Source organism: Mirounga angustirostris, unplaced genomic scaffold (assembly GCF_029215605.1).
Source record: "Mirounga angustirostris isolate CCGP_5_RB_7025 unplaced genomic scaffold, mMirAng1.0.hap1 SCAF_10, whole genome shotgun sequence".
Taxonomy (NCBI): Eukaryota; Metazoa; Chordata; class Mammalia; order Carnivora; family Phocidae; genus Mirounga; species Mirounga angustirostris.
In genome coordinates this window covers 112,092,373-112,109,007 of record NW_026991718.1, presented here as the reverse complement: position 1 = coordinate 112,109,007, position 16,635 = coordinate 112,092,373, and the positions used below count along the sequence as shown (strand labels likewise).

Sequence of the window (16,635 nt, the reverse complement as noted above, 5' to 3'; positions counted from 1 at the left end):
TCAGTATTGTTAGGCACATGTTTTTTTGTCCACCTTATTTTTATATACAAAATTAAATTGAAATCCTGTATTTTATGCACTTCTCTGGCACAGGCAGTATTATTGGTACTTTATTTTTCTTGGATCTGTTTTAGAACATTCTCCAAAATCTTATTCATAGAACATTTTTAAATTGCCAGAATGTTTCAGATACATTTTTCTACTAAGTCCCAACAGTTGGGGACACCCATCTCTTTGGGGGTCTTTGATAATGATCATGAAAGGTGCTGGAGATATCAGTCATTTCATATCCAAAATTCACACCTTCTTAGAAAATTTGCTCAGCCTTTCTCAGGGAACCTATTTCAGTGGGCCCCAGCAAGAGAGTAGAAGGCCAGAAAACATTATTTTGGCTACAGGTAATTGGACCAGGGTGGATGACAAATGTGTATGTAGAGATTTAACTTCTTTGGATATCCAAGTTGGATCCTGGTAAACTGATGAATAGGAAAAGATGGAGGGAAAGAGAGAAGGAGTGAGGGAGGGAAGGCGAGAGGGAGGGAGAGAGAGAGAGGGAGAGAGGGAGAGAGATTTCTAGTTACTGGTTCTAGTCCCTTAGGCCTCATGTAATTACTAACATTTCTTATAATAGGTCCTCCTTTTCTAAAGTGGGCTTGAGTGGGTGTATGTTTCCTATGACCTCATATCTAAGACATGAAAATTATATGTAGGGCAAGTTTTCAGGCACAGAGGTACAAATAGAGGGTTTGTTCATTAGTAATACTTAATTAGTAAAGACTAGGATAATGACAGTGACAGCAATTCTGATCCACTTCAACAACTAGTTTTAGAGATACCCAAGTACTTAAGAGAAGCCATGTTCAAAGCAACTTTATGATGATATTTTGTATTCACAGATAAGTTCTAAGTTAGCTTCGATTATTCAGTGGCCCTTGGGAATATGTAGATACTCATTACCCCAGTTTGGTACTTTTCAAATTTTTTAAAAATGGCCAATAAATATTATTAGAAAACGCAATCAAACTAGTGGAGAATAATTATAGAGGGTAATAATTCAGATATTATCATTAAATAACCCCTCCCAAATAGTGCATGTCAGATAAATATAAAAAGCCTAGATGCCATTAAATATTTCCCGAGTCCAAGAATCAGGTCACGTAAGACTTAGGCACATCTGAAATCCCTATCTTATGGCAAAATGGAAGCACAGAAATGATAGGATAGCTATCTTTCAGCATTCTTTTTTCCTGTCTTTCAACCTGGTAAAAGTTGGAAGGCAATTATTTGTAACTTCTACAAATTAAAAGAAATTACAATGTATAGTGAAAGTAAAATATAGTTAACCAGTTTAAAGTAGTAAAATATAAATTTAGCGATGTATCTGTATTCTTTGGTTAAGAATAGTGGCATGGCAAGCATGCCATGATGGGAAAGCTCCCTCCCTCCCTGAAAAAGCCTATTTTAAGTAACATGCAGCTAATGACTTGCAGACAGACAGAATATCCCCCCAGAGTTTGTACAAAGCCTATTTTTATTTTAAAAAGTTAAAAAGTATATAGTGAATATTAGACATTACCCAAATTAAAAACTTTGGGGCTTCAAAGGACATCATGAAGAAAGTGTAAAGGTAATCCACAGAATGGGAGAAAATTTTTGCAAATCATATATGTAATAAGGGACTTGTATCTAGAATATATAAAGAACTATTGCAACTCAATAATAAAAAGAAAACCCAATTAAAAAATGGACAGAAAATAGCCCTTACCTTTATGCACATTAGGCCAGCTGGTAGTGCTGGGAAGTCAATACATTGCAGTATGCTGTGTCACTGTTAGTGATTGTGGCTCTGTGGACTGGGACCTTAAAGAGAGCCACAATGGATGAAAATGGTGATAATGAAAAAAATGGCTGCTCTGGAGGCCAAACTGTCATCATATTGAGTATGATTTTGGTGACTTCAATTTGCCACATGATAAAACTTTAAAGGCACAGATCAAACTGGATAAGGGTTGGTTACCTTTAAAGATAATGATAAAATTCATCTATCTATCTAACTAATGTAATAGCAGAAGCATTGAGCAAATGAAAGGCAAGACTCATGGACATAAATGAAGCTAAAACTAAAATCAGAAGATCTCCAAGCAAACCTCACCCTGAAGTAACTGATGAGTATAAAAATGATGTAAAAAAAAAAAAAGATCTGGGGTACCTGGGTGGCTCAGTTGGTTAATTGCCTTCGGCTCAGGTCATGATCCTGGAATCCTGGGATTGAGTCCCGCATCGGGCTCCCTGCTTGGCAAGGAGTCTGCTTTTCCCTCTGACTCTCCCCCCTCTCATGCCCTCTCTCTCATTCTTTCTGTCAAATAAATAAATAAATAATCTTTTTTTAAAAAAAAAGATCTGTTTATATTAAAACCTTCTCAACTGATGCAATGCTTGATGACATAAAAGAGTGGTAAGAGATAAAGGTCAAATACTAGATATTCAGATGGAAAGAACATTGCACAGAATATTTAAGGGATCAGTATGTGCTGTGTTTGATAGTATTGAATCTAAGAAGTTTGTTGAGACTTCTGGCCAGAAGACAGGGACCTGATAATACTTTTCAAGGAAGACTACTTTGGAAGGAGAAGAAACAGAAGCAAAAGAGGAAGAGGGAGGGGTGCCTGGGTGGCTCAGTTGGTTGTGTCTGCCTTAGGCTCAGGTCAAGATCCCGGGGTCCTGGGATCAAGCCCCACGTTGGGCTCTCTCCTCAATGGGGAGCCTGCTTCTCCCTCTCCCTCTGCCTGCTTGTGCTCCCTCTCTCTCTGTCAAGTAAATAAATAAAATATTAAAAAAAAAAAGTGACCTGGGAAGTACTAAAGGACAACATGGAACAAGAAGCATTGAAAAAAGTCATAAATCAACAAGAATCCCTAAATAAAAGGAAGTCTAAAGGTCTCAGATTTAAAGGAAAAAGAAAGGGAAATAAAACTGCCTTAGGATGGGTAAAGGAAAAGTTCAGTTTCAGGGCAAGAAAATGAAATGTGATCGTGATTATAAAGGGGATGAAAATGGTGCAGCTGGATGAGGAAAATGAGCAAGAGAAGAAACAAAGAAGAACCTGCACTGAAACAACAGAAAATAGAAAATGGTGCTGGAGACCAGTAGTTTAGGAAACAAACTGTTTATTCATTTTATTTTAAAAAAATTTTTATTATTTTTTAACTTTTAATTTTTTTAGTTTCAGCTATAGAGTTCAATAATTTATCAGTTGTGTATAACACCCAGTGTTCATCATATCATGTGCCCTCCTTAATTCCCATCACCCAGTTACCCCACCTCCCCCACCTCCCCTCCAGCAACCCTCAGTTTGTTTCCTATAGTTAAGAGTCTCTTATGGTTTTTCTCCCTCTCTGATAACTTCGCATTCAGTTTTCCCTCCCTTCCCCTATGATATTCTGTGCTGTTTCTTATATTCCACATAGGAGTGAAACCATATGATAATTGTCTTTTTCTGATTGACTTATTTCGCTCAGCATAATGCCCTCCAGTTCCACCCATGTAGATGTAAATGGTAAGTATTCATCCTTTCTGATGGCTGAGTAATATTCATTTTAATTAGATTGTAAGTTGCTTTTGTCTTTGGAGGCTTTTAATAAGAAAACTGAATTAGGTCCCCTTCAGTGTCACTTATAAGAAAGGAAAATTTTTTTGTTGTTTAATGTGTCTTTTTTTGTTATCCAAATGAAGATTTAAAAAACGTTTGGTTCTGTTTGTGTTATTTTAGATGATTTAAGACTCAAAAGAAAGATTCTTCCACTAAATTACTTTTATAATATGAGAATGTTTTAGTACAAACTAATAAAATATGTATACTACATGAAAAGCAAAAAAAAAAAAAAAAGACAAAAGATCTGATAGACATTTCTCCAAAGAAGATATACAAATGACCTGTAAACACATGAGAAAAACGTGCAACATCACTAGTCATCAGATAAATGCAAGTCAAAACCATAATGATAATACCATTTCATCCTCATTAGGATAGCCATAATCAGAAGGGCAGATAATAACAAGTTTTAGCTTGGATGTAGAGAAGTTGGAACCCTCATACCCTGCTAGTGGGGATATAAAAATGGTGCAGCTATATTGGAAAACAGTCTGGCAATTCCTCAAATGTTAAACATAGATTTACTATAGTTTGATCTGACAGTTGCACTTCTAGGTATATATGCAAGAGAAATGAAAACATACTTCCAAAGACTTGTACATGAATGTTCATAGCACCATTATTGATAATAAATAGCCCAGGTCACTCCTGCATCCTGGGAGCAACTTTGGATTGTCCAGACTCATTCCTACAACCAAAAATAAGAATCGTGTTGAAAAAGTGTTGAGGGGCGCCTGGGTGGCTCAGTCAATTAAGCGTCTGCCTTCAGCTCGGGTCGTGATCCCAGGGTCCTGGGATCGAGCCCCACATCGGGCTCCCTGCTTGGCGGGAAGCCTGCTTCTCCCTCTCCCACTCCCCTTGTTTGTGTTCCCTCTCTCACTGTCTCTCTCTCTCTCTGTCAAATAAATAAATAAAATCTTAAAAAAAAAAAACCAGTGTTGAGAAGCCAATTATCTGACAGTTGTCCATTGCACCAGTTTTGAGATTCAGCAGAGAACCTCTTCCTTAAATGTGGCTGGAGCTAGAGTAGATTTTCAGGGACAGAATCCGAGTAATTGGCCTAGCCTTAGAGATGCCACTAGAAAGGGTACAGGTGTATTGTGAGGAGACCCTGCACTAAAACCTACAGTGCTTGCTTTTCAAAGAAACAAGGGAGACGCTGCTCTTGGGTTACAGTTCAAGGAAAAAAATCTATATTTTTTCGGCAATGTCTCAGGTTCAGAGCCATCTCAACCCTGATTCCCAGGCATAGAGAAGACAGGAGAGAAGTCTCCTTTCCCTCTAAGAGTGGGCTTAAGTGAGGGAGAGAGTGAATTGGGGCATGCAATTGTAACAAGGTCAGTTGACTATAGGTGACTTGGGTGACTGTATTGAAGGAAGCAAGATCAGCACCATCTATAGTCACTTAAATAGAGGAAGATTTGTATATTATTTCAACACTTACTGTATACATTGAATGTAGGATCCTGCTGTCAGCTTGGTGTATTGTCAGGATCTCACTGAGCTTCACTTATCAACTCTATATGCCATAATTGTTAAAACGGTACCACTGGTTCATTCCATGGCTTCCAGAATTCATTTAAGGGGTTTAAATCGGCAGCTGTTGTGATAATGAGACAACACAAGGACACCTATTATCCTTCAGGAAATGACATTACCACCATGTCCAATGAATAATCAACTACTATAAATTGTAGCTACTAAATACCTCTCAAATCTATCCACTTTGCTGTCTTGACTTTGGTCCAAACCACCTCTGTCTCCTGGCCCATTGTAATACCTTTTATCTATTCTCTCCCTGTCTACTCCCAGTTTCAATGCATTTTATGTACTCAGTACAGAGCTATTAAAAAAATGCAGACCTGACCACATCATTCCCTGCTTAAAATACTTAGTGGCTTCCTATTCCTCTTCAGTTAAAGATTAAAATGGATCTATTAGCCTCTGCCCTATTAGTCTGTTGGTCTCTGCCCATGTCTCCAACATCATCCTTTGTCCTGCTATCTACCCACAAGCTCTGTTTCTTCATTTTTCTTTCTTTGCGTGTGGATATCCAGTTGTTCCAGCACTATTTGTTGAAGAAACTATCTTTTCTCCATTGAATTGATTTCCCTCCTTTGTCAAAGATCAGTTGACTATATTTATGTAGGTCTGTTTCTGGGCTCTCCATTCTGTTCCATTGATCTACTTGTCTATTTTTTTTTTAACAATACCACACTGTCTTGATTACTGTAGCTCTATAGTAAATCTATATGTCTGGTAATGTCAGTCCTCAGACTGTTCTCTAAATAACGTATGTTTTAACAATAATATGTACACACCAAATTGGCACTTTTTTATTATTTATGCTTTAATATACATTGTATTCTACAGGGAGGTTAAATGAAGAATTCCAGGTTTTACAGTCTGCATCGATGTATGTGGATTCAGATACATGTATTTATTTTAAAAATCAGTTCATCATGATTCAGCTTGCTTCAGGTCCCATTCATGTTTCCAGACCCTCAAGTACTATGTATTTCTGTGTTTAAATAGTGGATTTGAACTCAACAATGATACCAGAGTGATTGTAAAGGTGAAGGAATAGCACTAGAGTTAGTTAATTCAGTTCTGTCACTCTCTGTGATCAAATTTGTGTTTAACTATCCAAACGGTGAAAGAGAATGCAAGTTGTAATATTTTTGTTAGTACCAATTTCAATACATACATGAAATATTTTTCTGGATTTGAATTGTATCTTTAAAATTGAAGTTTATTCTTCTTTTAGGTCTTATTTTAAAATTAAAAAATAAATTAAGGAAATTATTACCAATTTTACACAATTATTATAGACAGATTTTGTTGTATGGCAAGAAAAAGTGACCCACTCTGGATATCAACTATGCCAGGGACTCCCCCTACCCTATTCTACTCCATCTTCCATGGATTACTGTCACTGGGGAGAGGAGAGGCAGAGAATACAACTCTCTTTATGTGACTGGGCAACACTGCACCATGCTCTTGCTCTGTGAGATAATTGTGTTTTGTGTGGCAGGTGTTCAAATCCTAGCTTGTTCACGGGGTACATGTGTGGTTCTTTGAGATGCTCTTCAGGTACCTCCTACTGCCAAGTGTGTCTTTTTCCTCAGTGTTATTAAGATAGAATTGACAGGTAACATTGTGTAAGCTTGAGGTGTACAGTGTGATGATATGATATGTAATATATATGAAATATATATTACAAAAGGATTACCACAATAAGGTTAGTTAACACATCTATCACCTCACATAATAATTATAATTATTTTTTGTGGTGAGAACATTTATGATCTACTCTCTTAGCAATTTTCAAGTATGTAACACAGTATTACTGACTATAGTCACCATGGTGTATGTTACATTACATCCCCAGAGCTTATTCATTTTTTAAAAGATTTTATTTATTTGAGAGAGAGTGAAAGCAAGAGAGATCACAGAGGGAGAGGGAGAAGTAGCCTTGCCACTGAGCAGAGAGCCCGATGCAGGGCTCGATTCCAGGACCCTGAGATCATGACCTGAGCCTACAGCAGATGCTTAACTGACTGAGCCACCCAGGCACCCTGAGCTTATTCATCTTATAACTGAAAGTTTGTACCCAGCATCTCCCCATTCCCTCCAGCTCCTGGCAACTACCATCCCCTCTCTGTAACTGTGAGTGTAACTGAGTTTGGCTTTTTCAGTTTCTACATATAAATAAGATCATATGGTATTTGTCTTTTTCTGTGAATTATTTCACTTAGCATAATTCCCTCGAGGCCTCTGTTTTGTTGTAAAAGGCAGGATTTCCTTATTTTTTAAGGCAGAATAATATTCCATTGTGTTTGTGTGTGTATCTATATTTATATTTATATCACATTTTCTTTATTCATTCATCCATTGACAGATACTTAGGTTGTTTCCATGTCTTGGCTATTGTAAATAATGCTTCAATGAATGTGGGAGTGCAGATGTCTTTTTAAGATAGTTTTACAATTTCCTTTGGATATATACCCAGAAGTGGGATTGCTAGATCGTATGGTAGTTCTTATTTTAATTTTAATTTTATTTTATTATTTTTATAATAATATATAATATTTTATTAGGTTTATTCACCTAACTTTTTTTGAGTATAGTTGACACACAATGTTACATTAATTTCAGATGTACAGTTTAGTGATTTGACAAGTTTATACATTATACTATGTTCACCACAAGTGTAGCTACCATCTGTCCCTATTTTTAATTTTTTGAGGAACCTTCCATAATAGTAGCCTTCCACACTGTTTTCCATAGTGGCTATGCCAATTTGCCTCTCCACCAACAGTTACACAAGGGTTCTTTTCACCATATCCTTGCTAGCACTTGATATCTCTTATCTTTTTGATGGTAGCCATTCTTAGAGGAGTGAAATGAGATCTCATTATAGTTTTGCTTTGCATTTCCCTGATAATGAGTGATGTTTAGCACCTTTTCTTGTACATGTTGGCCATTTGTATATCTTTGGAAAAATGTGCATCCAAGTATTTTGCACATTTTAAAATTGGGTTGTTTGAATTTCTATTGAGTTGTATGATTTCCTTATATATTTTGGATATTAAACAATTAGGGGAGTATGGACCTCATAACAATATGAATGTGATTCAAAAACTGTTGAGTGTATTTGACGTTATGGTCTTTAGATGGGGCATTGGATATCACTATTATCAGAGTTCAAGAAAAGACCACGAGTCCATCTGTCACAAGCAGATAAAAAATGACAAAACCACTAACCATTAAGAATGCAATATACATTATTTATTAAGGAGACAAGTAAGCAGACACCTTCCCCACCTAACTACAGAACAAAAAATAACTGAAAGGACATTTAAATTCAGAGTGGTTGTAGAAGATAAAGCATGATGGAATGGAATGGATACATCCCAGGAGACCTACTGCCCACTGAGTACCAGTAATTATATACATTTTGATTTTAAGAATTTAAAAACTAGAGAATTGAATTCTTAAGTGGATTGGTGGGTCCCAATGTAGTTCATAATATAGTTTGAGCCAGTCTGTAATAAAATGGGAAAAACTGTAATAATGCAATGAGATTTTAAGAAATCTGAATGAATTTAGTTAAAAATCTGTCCTTTTCCCCTACTATGTCATATGTACGTATTACTTGATGATAAAATTTAACTTTTGGAATGATGGTGATATTTAATGATAAATTAATAAATGATGATAATTGGCAAACTTTTGTAAATCAAAAAATATTTTTAAAAAATTTACTGATCTAAGAGAGCCAGGACTAGAAGAACATAACAGAGGTCAATATAAATGAAAAGTAAATGTCAGTTTTAAGCCATAAAAAAATCTCATGGCAAGACAGAGGATAGTATTGAGAACAAACTATGAGGGACAAGAGTGTAAAAGTTTTTGTGTAGGATATTTTTGCTTGTTTTCAAGTTGTGTTGTTTGATTTGATTTATATATCATCAAAGTAATCTTACTATATATGTAACTATAACTAATTGAGAAAATTACATGGTACCCATTTGTCTTCATTGTCTTCATATCATCGAGATTCTATTTATGTACTTATCTAAGAAAAGTGAGAAGGTTCATAACATAATAATGAACGTACTATATGCCAAAAATTTGTGGAACACTGCTAAAGCTGTGTATAGAAGGAAATTTATAGCTTTAAAATACTCATATTTGAAATGAAGAAAGGCTAAAAAGATAAACAGTGAGATAAACATCACCTAACATTAGAAAAAGAAGAGCATATTAAAACCAAAAAAGTAGAAATAAGACATTATACACCTAAAACAGTGACTTTTATGGCATGTAAAGTTGTTCGAAAAACAAGTGGAAATAAAAGCATTAATGAAGATATTAAAGAAATGGAAACTAGACTAAAAATTAACAAAGAAAATTTGTTTTTTTAACGATTAATCAAAGTAACAAGTAAATAGACTTACCAAGAAAAAAAGAGAAGAGATATAAATAAACAATGTCTTCCAAACGGCCAACAGACACATGAAAAAGTGCTCAACATCACTTGGCATCAGGGAAATACAAATCAAAACCTCAGTGAGATACCACCTCACACCAGTCAGAATGGCTAAAATTAACAAGTCAGGAAATGACAGATGTTGGCGAGGATGCAGAGAAAAGGGAACCCTCCTACACTGTTGGTGGGAATGCAAGCTGGTGCAGCCACTCTGGAACACAGTATGGAGGTTCCTTAAAAAGTTGAAAATAGAGCTACCCTATGACCCAGCAATTGCACTCCTGGGTATTTACCCCAAAGATACAAATGTAGGGATCCGAAGGGGTATGTGCACCCCAATGTTTATAGCAGCAATGTCCACAATAGCCAAGCTGTGGAAAGGGCCTAGATGTCCATCAACAGATGAATGGATAAAGAAGATGTGGTATATATATAAAATGGAATATTATGCAGCCATCAAAAAACCGAAATCTTGCCATTTGCAACGACATGGATGGAACTAGAGGGTATCATGCTAAGCGAAATAAGTCAGTCAGAGAAAGACATGTATCATATGATCTCACTGATATGAGGATTTCTTAATCTCAGGAAACAAACTGAGGGTTGCTGGAGTGGTGGGGGGTGGGAGGGATGGGGTGGCTGGGTGATAGACAATGGGGAGGATATGTGCTATGGTGAACACTGTGAAGTGTGCAAGGCTGTTGAATCCCAGATCTGTACCTCTGAAGCAAATAATACATTATATGTTAAAAAAAAAAAAACAAAGAAGATAGCAGGAAGGGAAAAATGAAGGGAGGGATATCGCAGGGGGAGACGAACCACGAGAAACTATGGACAGAAGCAAATTGAGGGTTCTAGAGGGGAGGAGCGTGGGGGGACGGGTTAGCCTGATGATGGGTATTAAAGAGGGCATGTATTGAATGGAGCACTGGGTGTTATACGCAAACAATGAATCATGGAACACTACATCAAAAACTAATGATGTAATGTATGGTGATCAACATAACATAATAAAATTTTAAAAAGAGAAGAAAAGAAACCAATTCCTAAGTCCTTTACATTTCCTCCAAACTCCAAAGAGCCCCAGTCACCCAAAGGATCCATTACTAGTGGTGACATATAAAACATGAACAACAAAAGAACAACTAAAAACTTCTGTCTTGGAGTTACATGTTTATTTCTACCTCTACCTTACATAGCGAGCTCCAAAATAGTGGAATTCTATCTTTCCAGCTCACTGCTTTAACACAGAAACTAAAGAAATTAGATTTCCCCATAGCTCATCTTTGGGAACCCTATTCATCAACCAGACAAAGTTCATGTATATTCTCCTGAAATGTCCTGTTTGTTACAGTTTCTTTCCATTTGTTGATTTTATTCTGTTCATGCAGATTGCCTTCTCACAAACACTCACTGGTTGAAATCCTAACACATTTCAGAAGGCACCACTATAATCTTAAACTCACTCGTGATTTTCCCAGAATACTTGGTTTCAGCTTTCCCTCTCCTGAATTCCATGACATCTTTCCTGAGTTTCTTGTTCCAGCCTTCCATGTTATAGATTTTTAGTGTGCTGATTATATCCCCTTTCCAAGGGGGAGGTTCTGAGTTGTCCTTATCAATTCATCATTTGGTGTATTGAGTGTTCAATCTCTTAAAGAACAAACGAGTCAGAAAACTGGCAATGAGCTTTATTAAAATCTGCTGTAAGGTCATTCTGGAGGTCAAGGAATCAGAAGGGAGAAGATGTGGACCTCTTCATCTTACTTTATTGGAATAGGGTGAGAAATAAAGGAAAAGAAAATTATACTTGATTTATGTAGAATTTGCCTTGGGTCTTGAATAATTTTCTATAGGTATATCCTCATCTTGAGGGAAAGTCATTGCATATGTCCTTGGCTTTGGAGGAGGTGGCTTTGTAATTTTTCTACGTGCTTCCAATTCCACGATATTGAGGCAACAATATCTCCCATTTTCACATAGTACTTGACGTATTTCACTTATTCTGCATATTTTCCTGCAATATCCATGTATATATTCACCCCAGCATCTCTTAAGTTGTTCAGTTACTGTGCATATAAAGAACAATAGGCCAAGATCAGTGTTTGAGACTAAAAGGCAACTTTGGTAATGGGGAAGACAGACGATGTTTATGGGGGTTACGTGTATGGGAGATCTACAGGCATATACTCATAAGATCCTATGGAAGATGCCCAAGAAGGTAAACCTCAGTGTTTATGTCCAACTGATCACTCATATTTATTTCCTTCTGGGTTTTGGGCTTCCATCTAACATCTGGTGGATTCCTCCAAGAGCATCAGATCTTGCTTGGGAAAATAAAGGAACTGAATCTTTGATTTCAGGCTATGGAACTATATACTCCATCTGGGAACCTCAGCACATCTGTCTCCATTTGAATGCTCCCAGGGCACTACTTCTTTACCACTGTCCCACCTCTAGTGCCCAGAGAATAACAATTTGTTCCTATGTATTTATATCTGAGTCAGATTATGCTCTTGGGTTCATACTCACTACCATGGTCAAGAATGACTGTCTTATTGTCTAGTCAGGTATTTTTTCTCTCAATAATCTTCCTCCCCTATTAATTCACAGCATTGCACATTTTTGCCACTGCATATCTTCCTTTGGCTTCTATGTCATCACAATAATCTTGGACTTGTTTTACCCCTCTATGAGTCCTCATTCTCCTTCCACCTCTAGAGGCAAGAAGTTCTCCAGTGTTCAGTCCCAGAACTTTGCTCACCTTGATATATATTCTTTCCTTTAGTGATCCTAAATACTTTCAGTGATCTACAGAGTTAAGATGTTCAGATTTTGGCTTCTGGGCTTGCACAATCCCCTGAGATAGACCCTCAATGGACTCCACCAAGAGCATCCGGTCTTGTTTGCTGAGGCCAGCAAAGATGTTGCCTCCCACCCCAGATTCTAGAACTCCTTTGATTCTTAGGACTTTGAGGGGCCAGGGACAGACCATTACTAATCCTAGAAGAAGAGTCAAATATGATAGATCTGCTTTTGAAAGAGGAAGGAAAACTAATTTTTAAGTTCTTAGTATGTGCCAAGCCTTATGCTAGATGTTTTACAAATGTTATTTAATAAAGCCACCAGGATCCATGTATCATTACCTCTACAAATGAGGACTCTGAGGCTCAGAGAGTCTTTACTGTTTATCTGAGGTTGACAAACTAGTAGACATTGAAAGCATATTTCTCAAACCTGACTCCAAAGTTGGTGCTTCTTTCACTATTCACATTCTGTAGACTAAAATATATATTGGAGTGGAAGAAAATATGGCTGGGTGTCAGTAAAAACTGTATCCAAAAAAATAAAGGCATTCCTAGATATTGGGCCCATTCTTTTCTATAATGAGACCTTCCCAGAGGAAAATTATGGCCACTTTTCAACTCTGTAAATACTTCTTTTTAAGAACAGTACTGTGGTTTAAAAAAAAAAAAAAGAACAGTACCGTGGTAGAAGGCATCAGGAAGAGGAAATTTCTGGTGACATTGGGTAGACTTCAGGCATCCCAAGGGGCCCTATCTCCTACTACCATGAATTATGAAATTCCCTTTGTTCTTGGAAATACTCTATCCCATTGTTGGCTTGAGCAAGCCCCTGGAAAGTTCTGGATTACCTTTGGACTTCTGTAACAGCAGAATTGCAATGATCAGGAGGAGCTTCATGGCCAGGCTTCCCAAAGGAGGTGGCAGCCAAAGCTCTTTGTCCAGTGAGTTGCACACCATGTCACCTTCCTCAGAGACTTGGATTCTTATGCACCAAACTAGAACAGATGGTATTATGTGAAGTGTGTTCCCAAATGTCTGAACTGTGGACTTTGCACCATGTGGGCAGGCACAGGAAATTTGAGGTTATCCACTTTACCCCCACATGGAATTAGGAGACACAACGTGTTCTATCTCATCCTATCTGATGCCTTCTGTAGGCTGTAGACTACTGGTGAGAATAATCTGGCTTTCTCTACTTTGGCTGTCTGCCCTGCTAGACCAGGGTAGACATATGTTCACTTCTAAGTATGAATAAAGTAATATAAATAATGAAGGCTATTCCATTTACTGCGTTCATCTAAGTCTAGGATCTCTGGGTGTTCTATCACTTCAGTCCATCCAAATGGTAGCTGATTTTCATCCCCACATCCTAGATAAGTTTAATTACTCACAGACAAGCAATATACAATGATAGGGGAATAATAGGATAACTAAAATACAATTTCATTTAGAATCAGCAAGGAGGAGAAAAGACAGAGATAACATAGCATATATAGCATCATCCTGATGGACAACAGCAAGGATTTCTTTCCTGTCAGTGTAGAGAATTCTTTAGTTTGTATTCTTTCTGTTCTGCTATCTGGGAAGGTGTCTCTTGTCCATTAATCTCAGTGGCCATTTTTCTTGGAAGAGGTTGGGGGAGAATTCTTCTGGGGAATGTGCTACTTTAGCAGCACATTTTCTATTAGTGTAGGTTTAGAAAACTATACAAATGATTTTGTTACCCAGGCTTTGATTTCTATGGCATATTATCTCTTTTTGAAAGATAACACACTTTCCTTTGAATTGCTTTCAGTCACTTTCATGTCTAAGACCAATCAACAAATCATTTTGAATCAAGAAATTCATTTTAGATCCCAACCAGGGCACTGATACCTACAGAACAAGCTTTTGGAGATTATACCAACTCTATACCATCTCTAAGCTCATCTCTTAACTTAACCTCTCATTCAGGCCCTGGCTGTAAGCAGTTCAATACAGTAGCATCGGGACAGTGTGGATGAACTAATTCAGAGTGATCACCATGAATTTATAGTGGTATCAATGTATATTTTTGTGTAATGCCACTAGCAACACTTGTCTATCTAAATTTAGAAATGTACACAACAAATAATTGCATTAATGCAGGGTTGTGGTGTACCCAAGGAATTAAAGGACTGAAAGAAGAACAAAGGAGTCTTAGTTACTGGCTAGAGAGCTATTGAAATAGATCATGGACTCTTTTCTCGATATATAGAGAAGTATAAACAGTGTGGCTAATAAATTGATCTTTGAATTTTGACAATGAGTTTATTTTTTTAAAAGATTTTTTTTATTTGAGAGAGAGAGAGCATGTGCGAGTGGGGGGAGGGGCAGAGGGAGAGGAATAGAGAGAATCCTCAAGGATATTCCTCACTGAGTATGGAGCCCGACTTGGGGCTCAATCCCACTACCCTAAGATCATGACCTGAGCGGAAACCAAGAGTTGGTCGTTCAACCAACTGAGCCATCCAGGTGCCCCTAAAGAGTTTATTTATATTAACAAAATGTATTGCCTGTGCAATGGAGAGAACATTCTGTATCTAATATGCACTATGTTTCACCAATTCCTTGATTAGAAAACTCACATTCTTTTGTTCCACAGATAACATTAAGACTGCATCTTGGAAAAAGTGGTATCTCTATACTCCCACTTTAGTAATGTGTGTGTGCTTGTGTGTGTGTGTGTGTGTGTGTGTGTGTCTTTTCTGTCCCCTGCTGCCAGAGGGTCTATGAGTCTGATCTCCTAGACTGATTCCATAGAGAGTCTTCCTTTCCCCAAATCCTCCTAGGGCTAAACAGTAGGTGTTCTCATGAGCAAGATGGGATGAATAAAGAACATGATGTTTCTTAGGAAAACATCCACTGGGACTTTTAAAAGTACAATTCGTTTTAATGTACTACTTATAAAAGGACAGGAGTGTAATATATTTCTGGATAACTCACCCACCATGCTCTATTGAGTTGAGGAGTTAGGAGAGCAAATTATTTGATTATTTAAATGGGTCGACCAGGGAAGTTGTGTTTGTTTGCAAGATTAAAAATTTTTTCTTTTTATGTCAATTAAAAATAGTATTTGAAAAGTAGTTTTATTGTACAACATGTGCATTATTAACAAGAATCAGGAAATACAAAAGCAAAGATAAGAAAGGAAGCAACCAGTAGCATTACTACTGTCTAAAGAAAACACCTGGAAACATGTATACCATTTAAAATTTTTTCTTTAGTAGAATGAAAATTATTTTATTGTTTAACCCAAATACCAGCTTATGAGATTTTCCTGATTAACAGGAAAGATATGGCAAAACTGTGTCAAACTTACATCAATTACATGGCTTTTGAGAGTCTAGAATCCTTCAAATCTCTCCTAGTTCCAGAGATGTGTACATTCTCAGGGATATACTGGTCTTCAGAATTCTCTATCTTCATTTGCTAACTCTTACTTGTACCATATCCATCCTCCCTGATGCAAAAGTCTTCCTTAACTACCCCCCCACCCAACAAAACCACACATACTAAGCATTTTGGAATTTATCAAAATGTGTACAAGAGTTTAGAAAGGAGGGTTACTGAGAAGGTGATTATTTGGCAGTAACACAAGCAACTTTCAAAAGGGCTGGAAGACATCATTGATCTTAAATTAAATCTTAAATTAAGCCACAAAACAAGCCACAACATTTTAAAAAAAGATTTAGATAATACAGAGTATCTTCTTCAACCACAATGGAATGGAATAAGAAGTCAAAAACAAAAGGAAAACTTTTAGAAAATTCCCAAATATGTAGACTTTAAATCACATTCTTAACCAATGGATCAAAGGAGAAATCACTAGGTAAATTAGAAAATACTTAGAGATGAATTAAAATGAAGCACAACATGCCAAAAATCATGTGCAGTGACAGTGTGAAGAGGAAAATTAATAGCAGTAAAAGTCTACATTAAAAAAGAAGAAAGATCTCAAAACCATAATCTATCCCTATTCCTTAAGGAAATAGAAAAAGAAGAGTAAACTAAACTCAAACTTAGCAGAAGGAAGGAAACAGTAAAAATGAGAGCAGACATAAGTGAAACAGAGAATAAACAAACAGAGAGAATCAACAAAGCCAAAACATTTTTCTTTGAGTAAAATATTGACAAAACTTTAGCTAGGTTGACTAAGAAAG

At 36.8% G+C, this 16,635-nt stretch overlaps 1 protein-coding gene and 1 pseudogene across 1 annotated transcript; one reads left to right on the top strand and one right to left on the bottom strand.

Annotated features, from left to right (window-relative positions):
• The first annotated feature begins 1,876 nt into the window (after positions 1–1,876).
• On the top strand, positions 1,877–5,329 carry LOC123852088 (lupus La protein homolog; annotated as a pseudogene).
• Positions 5,330–11,462: 6,133 nt separating this feature from the next.
• On the bottom strand, positions 11,463–13,351 carry DEFB127 (defensin beta 127). Its single transcript, XM_045883847.1, has 2 exons — positions 13,303–13,351; positions 11,463–11,716 (listed from the first exon to the last, which is right to left on the bottom strand). Exons 1-2 carry the CDS (start codon positions 13,349–13,351, stop codon positions 11,463–11,465), a joined length of 303 nt encoding a protein of 100 aa, XP_045739803.1.
• Between the last annotated feature and the right edge of the window lie 3,284 nt (positions 13,352–16,635).